Source organism: Rana temporaria, chromosome 13 (genome assembly GCF_905171775.1).
Source record: "Rana temporaria chromosome 13, aRanTem1.1, whole genome shotgun sequence".
Classification (NCBI taxonomy): Eukaryota; Metazoa; Chordata; class Amphibia; order Anura; family Ranidae; genus Rana; species Rana temporaria.
Window position 1 is genome coordinate 10,425,594 of NC_053501.1, and position 17,164 is coordinate 10,442,757.

The following is a 17,164-nucleotide window of genomic DNA, read 5'->3' on the forward strand; positions in this document are numbered from 1 at the left end:
GATTTCATTTCTCCATTTCTGGATTTGCACTCTATTGGCCAGATTCGCGTACGGCGGCTTAAACTTGCGCGGGCGTAGCGTATGTAATTTACATTACGCCGCCGCAAGTTAGAGAGGCAAGTCCTGTATTCACCAAGCACTTGCGTCTTAAGTTACGGGCGGCGTAGCGTAAATGTGCCGGCTAGAATGCAGCCTAAAATCTGCGTGGCATAAGAGCCTTATGCCACGCAGATTTTAGGCTGCAGTCGGCGTAACGAGTTATACCACAGGAGATGGTCAGAAATTGCATACTAACACCGATTCACAACGTTGCGCGAGCCCTGCGTACGCAAATTTACGTAATTTGCGTACGTCGGGTTTCGCGTAAGGTTACACATCCTAATAGCCAGGCGCAGCCAATGCTATAGGATACCCACGTTCCCGCGTCGCGATATTTAAAATCTACGTTGTTTGCGTAAGTGAATCGTGAATGGCGCTGGACGCCATTCACGTTCACTTTGAAGCAAATGACGTCCTTGCGACGTCATTTGCCGCAATGCACGTCGGGAAAGTTTCCCGACGGAGCATGCGCTTTTGCGATCGGCGCGGGAACGCGGTTAATTTAACTTGCGCGCGCTTACGCCGGGCAATTTTGCCGGCGCGCCCTCGCAATTTACGGAGCTACTGCTCCGTGAATTCGAGGGCAGCGCAAAATATTTGCGGGGGCGCAGGGCAAAATCGTTGCCCTGTGCCTCCGCAAATAAAGCGCAAGTCGTACCTGAATCTGGGCCAGTGACTGTAAACAGCGGCAGGGAAGGAGTTAAAGGGCTTCCCCTGCCTCCTGCAGCTCTGCAGCCACAAATAACCTGAGCAGCGGCTCTAGCACTACCTCTTCCTGAATCCCCCCCATCACACTCAGCACAGGAAGTTCTGCACAACAAGTCAGACTTGTGCAGCTCTCAGCCAGCAGCCACCTCCCAGGCTAATAACACAGCCATGGCCGGGGGCCCTCGCTTGCTGCAGGTCAGGGGCCACAAATCAGCCCACCGCCATCGCCAGTGAGGGCTGGAGCCACCGCGGGGATGGAGGGCGCTCACCAGGATTCTGAGTAAGGACAAACTTTTATTCTTTTTTTTATTTTTTTTACTTTAAAAACTTTTAACAGCTGCAAAGATTTTAACCCTTTCCTGACTCCGCCCCATCCTGTCAATATTTGTCGTTGGGTTGAGTTGACTTTTTTAAAGCGGCGCACGGTTCGGAATTCAGCTGGATCTGCGGTTAACCCTTTAATGCGTCTAGAGACGTATGTAGTGGATGAGATCAAAGGTGTGTGTGTGTGTGTGTTTTTTTTTTTTTCACCGTGAGAATGGAACTTTCCAGCGAGGCGTTGGTGGACGCAAGGAGGCGTCTAGATTTGCGTTCAATTTGCGTTCAATTTCTTAAATGTTAGGAGCTTTGATTGTTTTGTAAAATGCTAAAGGCTGCCTCTGGTTAAAAGGGGATGTTTGCCAAAAAATGTGGCAATGCGTCAATGGCGAAACCAAGCTTTGCGAGGAAATGCAAGCGTGCAAAACAATAGATTCCCGAAAACTGCGCATCCAAACTTGATTTTTTTTTTTTTATAAACCCTTCTAATCTGAAAAGCTGCTGTGATTAAATATACTATTAAAGTACACAACCAGCGCTTAGGTTAAAATATTTGTAGCAATATCTGGATTTATGCTACAAAAATCCAGATATTGCTACAAATATTTCGATAGACGCTACAGCGACCCACATAGCGCTACAGCGACCCACATAGCGCTACAGAGACCCACATAGCGCTACATAGACCCACATAGCACTACAAAGACCCACATAGACCCACATAGCGCTACAGCGACCCACATAGCGCTACAGCGACCCACATAGCGCTACAGCGACCCACATAGCGCTACAGCGACCCACATAGCGCTACAGCAACCCACATAGCGCTACAGCGACCCACATAGACCCACATAGCGCTACAAAGACCCACATAATAGCGCTACATAGACTCACAAAGCGCTACATAGACCCACATAGCGCTACAGCGACCCACATAGCGCTACAGCAACCCACATAGCGCTACAGCGACCCACATAGCGCTACAGCGACCCACATATAGCGCTACAGCGACCCACATAGCGCTACAAAGACCCACATAGCGCTACAAAGATCCACATAATAGCGCTACATTGACTCACATATCGCTACAAACACCCACATAGCGCTACATAGACCCACATAGCGCTACATAGACCCACATAGCGCTACAAAGACCCACATAGCGCTACAAAGACCCACATAGCACTACAAAGACCCACATAGCGCTACAAAGACCCACATAGCGCTACAAAGACCCACATAGACCCACATAGCACTACAAAGACCCACATAGACCCACATAGCGCTACAGCGACCCACATAGCGCTACAGCAACCCACATAGCGCTACAAAGATCCACATAATAGCGCTACATAGACTCACATATCGCTACAAAGACCCACATAGCGCTACAAAGACCCACATAATAGCGCTACATAGACTCTCATATCGCTACAAACACCCACATAGACCCACATAGCGCTACATAGACCCACATAGACCCACATAGCGCTACAAACACCCACATAGCGCTACATAGACCCACATAGCGTTACATAGACCCACATAGCGCTACATAGACCCACATAGCACTACAGAGACCCACATAGACCCACATAGCGCTACAGAGACCCACATAGCACTACAAAGACCCACATAGACCCACATAGCGCTACATAGACCCACATAGCACTACAAAGACCCACATAGACCCACATAGCGCTACAGCGACCCACATAGCGCTACAGCGACCCACATAGCGCTACAGCGACCCACATAGCGCTACAGCGACCCACATAGCGCTACAGCGACCCACATAGCGCTACAGCGACCCACATAGCGCTACAGCAACCCACATAGCGCTACAGCGACCCACATAGACCCACATAGCGCTACATAGACCCACATAGCACTACAAAGACCCACATAGACCCACATAGCGCTACAGCGACCCACATAGCGCTACAGCGACCCACATAGCGCTACAGCGACCCACATAGCGCTACAGCAACCCACATAGCGCTACAGCGACCCACATAGACCCACATAGCGCTACAAAGACCCACATAATAGCGCTACATAGACTCACAAAGCGCTACATAGACCCACATAGCGCTACAGCGACCCACATAGCGCTACAGCAACCCACATAGCGCTACAGCGACCCACATAGCGCTACAGCGACCCACATATAGCGCTACAGCGACCCACATAGCGCTACAAAGACCCACATAGCGCTACAAAGATCCACATAATAGCGCTACATTGACTCACATATCGCTACAAACACCCACATAGCGCTACATAGACCCACATAGCGCTACATAGACCCACATAGCGCTACAAAGACCCACATAGCGCTACAAAGACCCACATAGCACTACAAAGACCCACATAGCGCTACAAAGACCCACATAGCGCTACAAAGACCCACATAGACCCACATAGCACTACAAAGACCCACATAGACCCACATAGCGCTACAGCGACCCACATAGCGCTACAGCAACCCACATAGCGCTACAAAGATCCACATAATAGCGCTACATAGACTCACATATCGCTACAAAGACCCACATAGCGCTACAAAGACCCACATAGACCCACATAGCACTACAAAGACCCACATAATAGCGCTACATAGACTCTCATATCGCTACAAACACCCACATAGACCCACATAGCGCTACATAGACCCACATAGACCCACATAGCGCTACAAACACCCACATAGCGCTACATAGACCCACATAGCGTTACATAGACCCACATAGCGCTACATAGACCCACATAGCACTACAAAGACCCACATAGACCCACATAGCGCTACAGCGACCCACATAGCGCTACAGCGACCCACATAGCGCTACAGAGACCCACATAGCACTACAAAGACCCACATAGACCCACATAGCGCTACATAGACCCACATAGCACTACAAAGACCCACATAGACCCACATAGCGCTACAGCGACCCACATAGCGCTACAGCGACCCACATAGCGCTACAGCGACCCACATAGCACTACAGCGACCCACATAGCGCTACAGCAACCCACATAGCGCTACAGCGACCCACATAGACCCACATAGCGCTACAAAGACCCACATAATAGCGCTACATAGACTCACAAAGCGCTACATAGACCCACATAGCGCTACAGCGACCCACATAGCGCTACAGCAACCCACATAGCGCTACAGCGACCCACATATAGCGCTACAGCGACCCACATAGCGCTACAAAGACCCACATAGCGCTACAAAGATCCACATAATAGCGCTACATTGACTCACATATCGCTACAAACACCCACATAGCGCTACATAGACCCACATAGCGCTACATAGACCCACATAGCGCTACAAAGACCCACATAGCGCTACAAAGACCCACATAGCGCTACAAAGACCCACATAGCGCTACAAAGACCCACATAGCGCTACAAAGACCCACATAGCGCTACAAAGACCCACATAGACCCACATAGCACTACAAAGACCCACATAGACCCACATAGCGCTACAGCGACCCACATAGCGCTACAGCAACCCACATAGCGCTACAAAGATCCACATAATAGCGCTACATAGACTCACATATCGCTACAAAGACCCACATAGCGCTACAAAGACCCACATAGACCCACATAGCACTACAAAGACCCACATAATAGCGCTACATAGACTCTCATATCGCTACAAACACCCACATAGACCCACATAGCGCTACATAGACCCACATAGACCCACATAGCGCTACAAACACCCACATAGCGCTACATAGACCCACATAGCGTTACATAGACCCACATAGCGCTACATAGACCCACATAGCACTACAAAGACCCACATAGACCCACATAGCGCTACAGAGACCCACATAGCACTACAAAGACCCACATAGACCCACATAGCGCTACATAGACCCACATAGCACTACAAAGACCCACATAGACCCACATAGCGCTACAGCGACCCACATAGCGCTACAGCGACCCACATAGCGCTACAGCGACCCACATAGCGCTACAGCGACCCATATAGCGCTACAGCGACCCATATAGCGCTACAGCGACCCACATAGCGCTACAGCAACCCACATAGCGCTACAGCGACCCACATAGACCCACATAGCGCTACATAGACCCACATAGCACTACAAAGACCCACATAGACCCACATAGCGCTACAGCGACCCACATAGCGCTACAGCGACCCACATAGCGCTACAGCGACCCACATAGCGCTACAGCGACCCACATAGCGCTACAGCGACCCACATAGCGCTACAGCAACCCACATAGCGCTACAGCGACCCACATAGACCCACATAGCGCTACAAAGACCCACATAATAGCGCTACATAGACTCACAAAGCGCTACATAGACCCACATAGCGCTACAGCGACCCACATAGCGCTACAGCAACCCACATAGCGCTACAGCGACCCACATAGCGCTACAGCGACCCACATATAGCGCTACAGCGACCCACATAGCGCTACAAAGACCCACATAGCGCTACAAAGATCCACATAATAGCGCTACATTGACTCACATATCGCTACAAACACCCACATAGCGCTACATAGACCCACATAGCGCTACATAGACCCACATAGCGCTACAAAGACCCACATAGCGCTACAAAGACCCACATAGCACTACAAAGACCCACATAGCGCTACAAAGACCCACATAGCGCTACAAAGACCCACATAGACCCACATAGCACTACAAAGACCCACATAGACCCACATAGCGCTACAGCGACCCACATAGCGCTACAGCAACCCACATAGCGCTACAAAGATCCACATAATAGCGCTACATAGACTCACATATCGCTACAAAGACCCACATAGCGCTACAAAGACCCACATAGACCCACATAGCACTACAAAGACCCACATAATAGCGCTACATAGACTCTCATATCGCTACAAACACCCACATAGACCCACATAGCGCTACATAGACCCACATAGACCCACATAGCGCTACATAGACCCACATAGCGCTACATAGACCCACATAGCGCTACATAGACCCACATAGCGCTACAAAGACCCACATAGCGCTACATAGACCCACATAGCGCTACATAGACCCACATAGCGCTACATAGACCCACATAGCGCTACATAGACCCACATAGCGCTACATAGACCCACATAGCGCTACATAGACCCACATAGCGCTACATAGACCCACATAGCGCTACATAGACCCACATAGCGCTACATAGACCCACATAGCGCTACAAAGACCCACATAGACCCACATAGCGATACAGCGACCCACATAGCGCTGCATAGACCCACATAGCGCTGCATAGACCCACATAGCGCTGCATAGACCCACTAAAATATTTTTAGCAATATCTGGATTTATGCTACAAAAATCCAGATAGTGCTACAAATATTTCGATAGACGCTACAGAGACCCACATAGCGCTACATAGACCCACATAGCGCTACATAGACCCACATAGCGCTACAGAGACCCACATAGCGCTACAGAGACCCACATAGCGCTACAGAGACCCACATAGCGCTACAGAGACCCACATAGCGCTACATAGACCCACATAGCGCTACATAGACCCACATAGCGCTACAGAGACCCACATAGCGCTACAGAGACCCACATAGCGCTACATAGACCCACATAGCGCTACAAAGACCCACATAGACCCACATAGCGCTACAGCGACCCACATAGCGCTACAGCGACCCACATAGCGCTACAGCGACCCACATAGCGCTACAGCGACCCACATAGCGCTACAAAGACCCACATAGACCCACATAGCGCTACATAGACCCACATAGCGCTACAAATATTCAGAAACATGCCCCCAAAAAATCTACATATTTGTTAGAAATATTTCTAACTTTCTTACAAAAGTTTACATATTGCAACAAAAATTAATAATGTTACAATTGTTTCTTAGAAAATCCAAAACATCCATTGTATTATTTGCAGCAAGGGTTGGTATTCCTAAATTCTTCCATTTAATTCTTTAACCACTTGCTCTCTGGAAGATTTACACCCCACCCCCTCCCCCCTTCTGACCAGGCATTTGTTTGCAATATTTGCTTTACCTGACAACTGCACCGTCACGTGCAACACTATACCAAAAATAAATTATATATATATATATAATTTGCCCTCACAAATAGCGCTTTCTTTTTGGTGGTATTTGATCACCTCTGTGATAAATTTTTTTTGCACTATAAACAAAAAAACACCAATAAAATTATTAATTTTTTTTATTTATTTTTTTCTGTTATAAAACCCAGCCAATAACATCGAATTTTTTAAGTTTAGGTCAAAATGTATTCTACCACATAATTTTTAGTAAGAAAAGAGAAAATTTAAAAAATCCCAATAAGCGTGTATTGATTGGTTTTGTACAAAAGTTTTATAGTGTGTGTGATTTTTTTATATATATATTTTATCATCTGATTTTTTTTTTTTTATGCTAGTAATTAAATGGTGGTGAACAGCGACTAATAGTGGAAGTGCAATATTGACACTTTGTGGGAACCAGTGACACAAATACTGCGATCAGTGCTAAAAATGTACACTATCATTGTACTAATGATGACATTGGCTGTGAAGGTAATTAAAGTGGCGTTCTACCCAAAAGTGGAACCTCCGCTCGTTGTACTCCCCCCCCCCCCCCCCCTCTCTGGTGCCACCGGGTCAGTAGGCAAGAGAAGTGGATCTCTACACAGAATGGCCACCCTGTAGCAGTAAATCTGCTATAGTGGTTATAAAAAGTAATAATAAAATGGATAAAAATAAATAAAAAAACACACTGTAGAGTCGCTGATCTGGGGTTGTTAGTCTGCCGCGAAGATTGCACAGCCAATAATTCCACCGCTCTCCATTGGATGATTGACCGATCAAATGAAGGATTGTGTGGTGTTGTCTATAGTGCGCTTTCGATGTGCCCCAATACTTAAATCTGTGAAAAAAGTTTTGTATTTGGCATTGAAGTCCTCTATTAGACCTCCTTCACGCATTTCACCCTACTACCCCTCTGGAAAGCAATCTGCAGGGGATCACTGTTCAGAGGTCATTGCAGGCATTTAGAAGGCAATACTGCCGCTTGTGTGTGTTTTTTTTTTCTCCAGCTGAAGGGGAATTTTGAGAGGAAATGCTGCGCCGTGATCGTAATCCAAGCATTTGGCTCGTGGTTGCTGCATGATCTTATTGACTTGAGTGGATGAGTTTTCACCTTGGCATGCCGGATTACAAGTGCCATACCACCGCCAAGTGAGGCATTCTGACCACAGCGATGTGTTCTCACTGGAAAGGCTGGCATGTTCATTTGGAGGTGGGCATTCAGAGGGCTGTAAATGTACAGATCAACCTACAGTCCCCTCTGCCGCCCTTGTCTTGTGAGTGCAAGAATGTTTAAAAAAATAAATAATTGAGACTTTGTACACCCAACACTTCATATTCCTGATATGTGCCTGCTGTACCATGTACTTGTATGAGAAAGTCTCCTGTTCTTTGTATTGCTTCCTTTATGTGAAATCCCTGCCAGTCCCTCCTGCTTTCCTAATAAAAACTGGCCACACTAAGCAGGAAAGCACACCATTGTCAGTCCTTTGGCTATGCTGGGAACTTGGCCTGCTCTCGTCTGGTGATCAGACTTGTCCTGGCACGCCCACCCCTGCACAGCCATTCACTGGGAAGCTCAGTGTGCTGCTGTTTCTCCTTCCCCAGCTCTTATGCAGCTTTTTTTTTTTTGGGGGGGGGGGCGGTGGTGTATTTATCATGGATTTTCATATCTATAAACGTTTTTATTTATATATATATATATTATAATATTTTTTTTTTTTTTCTGTTTTAACCACTTCCGGACCGCCTCCTGCACATATACGTCGGCAGAATGGCACGGCTGGGCACAAGCACGTATATATACGTCCTGTACTTGTACCCAGCCATGGGTCGCGCTCCCGCGACCCGGTCCGAAGCTCCGGGACCGCGGGTCCCGCGGACCCGATCGCCGCTCGAGTGCGGCGATCGGTCCCCGGAGCTGAAGAACGGGGAGAGCCGTATGTAAACACGGCTTCCCCGTGCTTCACTGTGGCGGCGCATCGATCGCGTCATCCCCTTTATAGGGGAGACACGATCGATGACGTCACACCTACAGCCACACCCCCCTACAGTTGTAAACACTCACAAAGTGAACCCTAACTCCTACAGTGCCCCCTGTGGATAACTCCCAAACTGCAACTGTCATTTTCACAATAAAGAATGCAATTTAAATGCATTTTTTGCTGTGAAAATGACAATGGTCCCAAAAATGTGTCAAAATTGTCCGAAGTGTCCGCCATAATGTCGCAGTCACAAAAAAAATCGCTGATCGCCGCCAATAGTAGTAAAAAAAAATAAAAAAATAAAAATGCAATAAAACTATCCCCTATTTTGTAAACGCTATAAATTTTGCGCAAACCAACCGATAAACGATTATTGCGATTTTTTTTTTTTTATTTGTTTTTTTTTTTATATATATGTATAAAAATTATATTTATATATATGTATAAAAATTATATATGTTTTTGGGGGATATTTATTATAGCAAAAAGTAAAAAATATTGCATTTTTTTTCAAAATTGTCGCTCTATTTTTGTTTATAGCGCAAAAACTAAAAACCGCAGATGTGATCAAATACCACCAAAATAAAGCTCTATTTGTGGGGAAAAAAGGACGCCAATTTTGTTTGGGAGCCACGTCGCCCGACCGCGCAATTGTCTGTTAAAGCGACGCAGTCCCGAACTGTAAAAACACCTTGGGTCTTTAGCCAGCATATTGGTCCGGGGCTTAAGTGGTTAACCTCTAAGCGACTGTCTGCCCACAAGGTACTATGAATGAGCAGCTTCCTGTAGGCAAAGCGACGTACCCAAATGTCTCTGCCTTCTTCCAGGTTAAGGGCGTGCATGCATGCCCCCCTGCCCGGCTCCCACTGTGGTTGTCCACAATGGCAGCCTGTCAGCAAGTCCTGCCCAATGATTCACGGCCGGGACATACTGATCAGCTGGGTACAAACGCAACCCATTCAACGCAGAGCTCTGTACACCGGGAACAATCTCTCTTTCTCTCATCCCTGGGAAGCGGGGGTGTGAAACTTGGAGATCAGTTGGTAAAAGCTGCACACAATACATGCGTTACATATTGTTGGGCACACATTTAACCCCTTCCCAGCCAGTGTATAGTAGTATTCTGGAATCAAGCACAGAATTGTGGCGAGTAGGGATGAGCCGAACATACCCGGGTTCGGTTCGCATCAGAACGTTCGAACAGACCGCGGGTTCGCGCGAACATTTAGAACCCCATTGAAGTCTATGGGACTCGAACGTTCGAATTCAAAAACGATCATTTTAAAGACCAATATTCAATTTAATGTTGGTAAACGTCTTTCAGAACCCGGGTCTTGCCCCAGGTTTTGGTAATCCCCCCCGGTTCTGGGAACGCATTGCACAGACCCTTCTGCAAGGCCTCCCGCAGTAGTTTCATCTTCTGCTCCCTCTGCGATGGCAACATAAGATCCGTTACCTTACTCTTGTAACGTGGATCAAGGAGAGTTGCCAGCCAGTAATGATCCCTCTCCTTGATAGCACGTACACGAGGATCCTTACGCAGGCTTTGCAGAATCAGGGAGGCCATGCAGCGTAGGTTTGCAGAGGCATTCGGGGCACAGTCCTCTGGGTCACTGAGGACGACAGGATCCTCAGCCACCTCATCCCGTAAAAGTCCACGTGTTCCTTGGGACTGTAAATGATCCCTTGAAGACTGCTGCTGTTGATGCTGAGTGCTAGGCTCCACCTCCATGCTGCTGATACAATCCTCCTCCTCCTCCTCATCCTCCTCTTCCTGTGTTCCAGGTGGGCAAGCAGGAACAGTGTCTGGATAAAGGGGGCCTTGAGAGGTAAGGAAGTCCTCCTCTTCCTCCCTCTGTTCTGCCTCAAGGGCCCTGTCCATTATTCCACGTAGGGTGTGCTCCAACATGTGAATAAGCGGGACAGTCTCACTGATGCATGCACTGTCACTGCTCACCATCCTCGTGGCCTCCTCAAATGGTGACAGGACAGTGCATGCATCCCTGATCAAGGCCCACTGGCGTGGTGAAAAAAACCCAAGCTCCCCTGAGCCAGTTCTGCTGCCATATTGGCACAGGTACTCATTGATGGCCCTCTGCTGCGTGTGCAGCCGCTGCAGCATGGCCAACGTAGAGTTCCATCTGGTGGGCATGTCACAGATTAGGCGGTTCTTGGGCAGGTTGTATTCCCTCTGGAGGTCTGTCAGCCGAGCAGTGGCATTATATGACCTCCGGAAATGCACACAGACTTTCCTGGCCTGCCTCAGGACATCCTGTAAACCAGGGTACCTGCCCAAGAACCGCTGCACCACCAAATTGAGAACATGCGCAAAACAGGGCACATGGGTGAGTTTTCCACGTCGCAGGGCAGAGAGGAGGTTGGTGCCATTATCGCTGACCACCGTTCCAGGCTTCAGCTGGCGTGGCGTCAACCACCTCTGAGCCTGCCCCTGCAGAGCTGAAAGAACCTCTTCCCCAGTGTGGCTCCTGTCTCCCAAGCACACCAGCTCTAGGACCGCATGGCATCTCTTGGCCTGCATTCCTGCGTAGCCCGTCGTACGCCTACGGAGCACGGCTGGTTCTGAGCCAACATCACCACAGGAAGAGGCCACAGAGGAAGAAGAAGAGGAGGGGGTGGAGGAGAGAGGTGTGTCACAAGCAGTTGTAGTGTTTTGGAGGCGTGGTGGTGGAACAACCTCCAAAACTACTGTACCTTGACCTGCGTCCTTCCCAGCTGCCAGCAGAGTCACCCAATGGGCCGTAAAAGACAGGTAACGTCCCTGTCCATGCCTGCTGGACCATGAGTCAGCGGTAAGATGCACCTTACCACTGACCGCCCTGTCCAGCGAGGTATGGACATTGCCTTCCACATGCCGGTAGAGAGCCGGAATCGCCTTCCGTGAAAAAAAGTGGCGTTTGGGTACTTGCCACTGAGGTACTGCACATTCCACAAACTCACGGAAGGGGGCAGAATCTACCAACTGAAAAGGTAGCAGTTGAAGTGCTAGCAATTTTGCTAAGCTAGCATTCAACCGCTGGGCATGTGGATGGCTGGGAGCGTACTTCTTTCGGCGCTGCAGCAGCTGGGGCAGGAAAATTTGTCTGGTAATATCAGTAGATTGGCCGGATGTACTACCACTACTACGTTGTGACACACCTATTTCTACACCTTCGGTGCAGGCTGCAGAGAGGACTGGGGGTCTAGTGGGGTTTGAGGTCACAGAAGGGCAAGGGGAGGACCGCTTTGGTCTTTGGTGTGGGTCTTTCTGGTATGCCTGCCAACGAGCTGCATGGCAGGTCGACATATGTCTGGACAAGCATGTGGTGCCCAAGCGGGTGATGTTTTGGCCACGCGAGATACGCTTGAGACATATGTTGCAAACAGCAAAGGTAGGATCTGATGAACAGGTTTCAAAAAAGGCCCACACCAAAGAACTTTTGCTGTACCGTTGAGACACAGCAGCGCCACGTAATGCAGTTGGTGTACTGCCCTTAAGCTGACCCCTGGAGGGCTTCCTGCCTCTTTGAAGATGTGCCTGTGCCTCGTCCTCTTCCTCCTCCTCCTCTCTCCTACCAGGCACCCAGGTAGAGTCAATGACCTCATCATCCCCTCCCTCCTCATCATCACTGGCGACAACCTGGCAGTATGCTCCAGCTGGGGGAACATCACTCCCAGATTGTTGTCCCTCTCGGCCACCCCCTCTCCCTGGGCTCACATCAATGCCTTCCTCTATCAGTGTTCCGTCATCGGAGTCTTCAAAACGCTGTGCATCTTCAGCTAGCATGTACCCAACACTGTGTTGAAACAGTTCGGGGGACTCCTCAGGAGGACACGGTGGGACTAGGGAAGGATTGTGTGATCCCATTGTGCAGAGGGTAGAGGACGCCTTGGCAGCTGCTTTGCCAGACAAACTATAATCAGTCTGTGTGAGAGAGGATGAGGAGGATGAGGACGGCTTGGTCATCCACTCAACTAATTTCTCAGCATGTTGAGGCTCAACACGGCCAGCTCCCGAAAAGGACGAGCGGCCACGGCCACGTGCTGAAGAGGATGCACCACATCCATCACCAGCGTTACCTCTAGATGCAGAGCCTGCTTGCCCTCGTGACTCTCTGCCTCTCTTTGTCCTTCCAGCCATAGTTTATGCGTTCAGGTGTTATGTAACAAAATAGTCGCTGTCACACCAACTGCTTTCAGATGGTATTAAACAGCAACCACACAGTAAGAGCGACTTGGTTCAAGTGTAAAGTAACAAAATAGTCGCTGTCACACCAACTGCGTTCAGATGGTATTAAACAGCAACCACACAGTAAGAGCGACTTGGCTCAAGTGTAAAGTAACAAAATAGTCGCTGTCACACCGACTGCGTTCAGATGGTATTAAACAGCAATCACACAGTAAGAGCGACTTGGTTCAAGTGTAAAGTAACAAAATAGTCGCTGTCACACCAACTGCTTTCAGATGGTATTAAACAGCAACCACACAGTAAGAGCGACTTGGTTCAAGTGTAAAGTAACAAAATAGTTGCTGTCACACCAACTGCGTTCAGATGGTATTAAACAGCAACCACACAGTAAGAGCGACTTGGCTCAAGTGTAAAGTAACAAAATAGTCGCTGTCACACCAACTGCGTTCAGATGGTATTAAACAGCAACCACACAGTAAGAGCGACTTGGCTCAAGTGTAAAGTAACAAAATAGCCGCAGTGACACCAACTGCCTTTAGTTGCTATTAAACAGCACGCACGCAGTAATAGCGACTGCGGTCAAATGCGATATAACAGCACGCACGCAGTGACACCAACTGCCTTTAGTTGCTATTAAACAGCACGCACGCAGTAATAGCGACTGCGGTCAAATGCGATATAACAGCACGCACGCAGTGACACCAACTGCCTTTAGTTGCTATTAAACAGCACGCACGCAGTAATAGCGACTGCGTTTCTGTGCAATTCAATAGCCCAGTTGCATTAACAGCGACTGCGCTTCTGTGCAAATAAATTGCACACGTGCAGTAACAGGTAATGCGTCTGTGTGTGCAATTAACTAGCACACGTTAAATAACACAGAATAATTATATTTAAAGTAAATCCCTAATGCAGGCAATACAACACGTTAGAGCGCTGCATGTAGAACAATCTCCTGCCTGATAGATAAACTAGCTGAGCTGTACAGTTTATAAATATATTGACAACGCCTAAGGATGTGAATATATTCTCTTCAAACTGTACTTTTAACTATACTGACTACACTTCCTACTCTATCTATCTATCTATCTATCTATCTATCTATCTATCTATCTATCTATCTATCTATCTATCTATCTATCTATCACACTGTGTCTCTATCTCTCTCTGTCTGACTGACTGATCTTCTCTAGAACCGCCAACACACTACACTAGGCAGCCGTGCAGGCTGCCTTTTATAGTGGGGGGCGTGTACTAATCCCCCTGAGCCATAATTGGCCAAAGCCACCCTGGCTTTGGCCAATTATGGCTCTTCGTTTTTTGAGCGCTGTGATTGGGCAAGCATGCGGGACATACAGCATGCTTGGCCAATCATCAGCGCTCAACGCCCCAGTGAATTATGGGACGTTTAGTGTCATTCGAATTTGGCGCGAACGACCCGTTTTGTTCGATTTTCGACGAACGATCGAACGACCGATGTTCGATTCGAACATACGTTCGAATCGAACGCGGAGCTCATCCCTAGTGGCGAGTCCACCCGGAATTCAAATCGCCTTGGTGAAAGCACCACACTGTACACACATGAACACTGGTTAGGCACACGTGTTGCAGTCAGTGTTGCCAAGTGTCCGTATTTTTACGGACAGTTCGTAAAAAAACTGGCACTTTTTTTTCCCCCCGTCCGTGGTTGCGGGAATGTGGCAGTAAAAATAGCCGAGATCAGTTCGGTTTGGAACTGCGCATGGAGATTGGAGGCAGGGGGTGATGGTGGCTGCGGTGGCACCTGAAGGGGGGTATCTGTATTGTAGGGGGGGGGGGGGGGTTCTGTACTGTAGGGAGGGGGTCTGTACTGTAGAGGTGTCTGTCTAACAAACTGGGGGGGGGGGGGCTGTGTAATGTAGAGGGTTCCAGAGGTACAAGGTGCTGGAACCCCCCTGGGCTGGGCCATGCCCGGGCCTATTTTTTTGTCCCAGTCCGGGCATGGTGGGGACCTCAACTCACATAATCCTCATACCTCCCAACAGCTGCACAGTGATCGGCAATAGACGGATCGGAATTTGTCTCTTCAGAGTTGAACACGAGAGCAAAGCAATCCGGAAACCCACAAAATTGCACCATACCGATGGTAAGATGCTGAGGTCGATGTTATCTGAGACCTCCATAATAATTGCAGGGCAGGCTGGACTCTTTTCTGCAAATACTGCATATTACAAGGGGGTGCAATCATTGCTTCTATAGAAACGCCACAAGCAATATGGGCAATATAATCGTTCTATGAAAATATTCGCAACGTTTAGCCAGCCAGGCCCCAAATGTGTTCTGCAGCGCAGGAGTTCCCCCTATAAAAACTGTCCGGAGAGCCAAAGAGGCGAGAGTAATGTACAAAACACACAGCGCCATTCTTCTACAGGAGTCTTCAGACATCCCGGCACCGACATCCCGGCTCCGACATCCATTCCCCTGGGATTACAGTACAGACTAGTGGATTGTTAGCTCTGCTGCCAAATCGGTCTAATGTGAATTTCTGTGTGTGTTGATTGTAAGCTGGGGACCAGCAATCCGCTTCCTTTTGCACTCAATCTATATTCAGATTTGTCCTTTGAGGCTGCATTCACACCTGAACGCGGCGTATTGTGTCGCGACAAATAGCAGTATTTTGTCCCGCGATTTGCCAGTTTTTGCTGGAGGGGTGATTTACACATTGTCGGCTATGGCCGAATGCCGAAGCCGTCTGGGGGGAAAAAAAGGGTCCGGGACTTGTTTTGAGCTTCAGGCGTTCGGCGTGGAGATGTGAACCATCTCCATAGCCGACAATGTTAAATCACCCCTCCAGCGTATTTCAGGCTAAAATAGCGTCGGGTGTCAAAACGCATAGGTGTGAATGGAGCCTAAGAGTTAAAGAAGACTTTTTTACCTAGAAGATGTCGGATGTTGACGGCCATCTGGCTCAGAATTCTGAGCTTCACTCAACTGCAGCAGATGTTTAACATTCAAACGTTGGTGTCACCCCCTCTGCTAAGAGCTGTGCGAGTGACACCTTCGCTATGGCCTTGTGGGAGGGGCAGAGACAACTGTTTTTTTTTTTTTTTTTTTGTGTGTGTGTTTCAGCAAAACAAATTGTGTGTGTGTGTGTATGTGTGTATATATTAGGATATAGTCACTCTATTTCACCCACCCCCCACCTTCACTGCGGAGAGGGGGGTGCAGGTGACCTTAAACATCACTTATTGGTGTTTTTTTGTAATTGGTCACTATTTACACGTGTATCATTTTTGTTACTCGCAGCGCAGCCATTTTTTTTTTTTCTAACATTTGCTCTCCATGATGTATCTTACATGGTTGGTTGCAGCAGCAGCGCATAGTGTTTAATACACATTAACACATTGGGGTAGATTCAGGTAGGGGCGCGCACTGTTGCGACAGCGCAGCGCTTCGTTTTTACGCTACGCCTCCGTAAATTACTTGCGCTACGCTTCATTCACGTAGCAGTTGCTCCGTAATTTGCAGGGGCGTTTCGTAAAAAAGGCCGGCGTAAGCGCGCGTAATTTAAATCATCCCGTAGGGGGCGTGGATCATTTAAATTTGGCGCGTTCCTGCGCCGAATGTACTGCGCATGCTCCGTCGGGAAAATTTCCCAGCGTGCATTGCGGTAAATGACGTCGCAAGGACGTCATTGGCTTCGACGTGAACGTAAATGGCGTCCAGCGCCATTCACGAACGAGTTACGCAAACAACGCAAAATTTCAAAAT

At 48.4% G+C, this 17,164-nt stretch overlaps 1 protein-coding gene across 1 annotated transcript in view; it reads left to right on the forward strand.

Moving 5' to 3' along the window:
- The first annotated feature begins 874 nt into the window (after window positions 1-874).
- The window catches only part of RIN3 (Ras and Rab interactor 3), an 84,522-nt gene continuing 68,232 nt past the window's right edge, over window positions 875-17,164 (forward strand). The window contains exon 1 of the mRNA XM_040333379.1: window positions 875-1,087. Within this exon, the coding sequence (XP_040189313.1) occupies window positions 1,062-1,087 (26 nt within the window). The 5' untranslated portion in view covers window positions 875-1,061. The remainder of the gene's footprint in view (window positions 1,088-17,164) is intronic.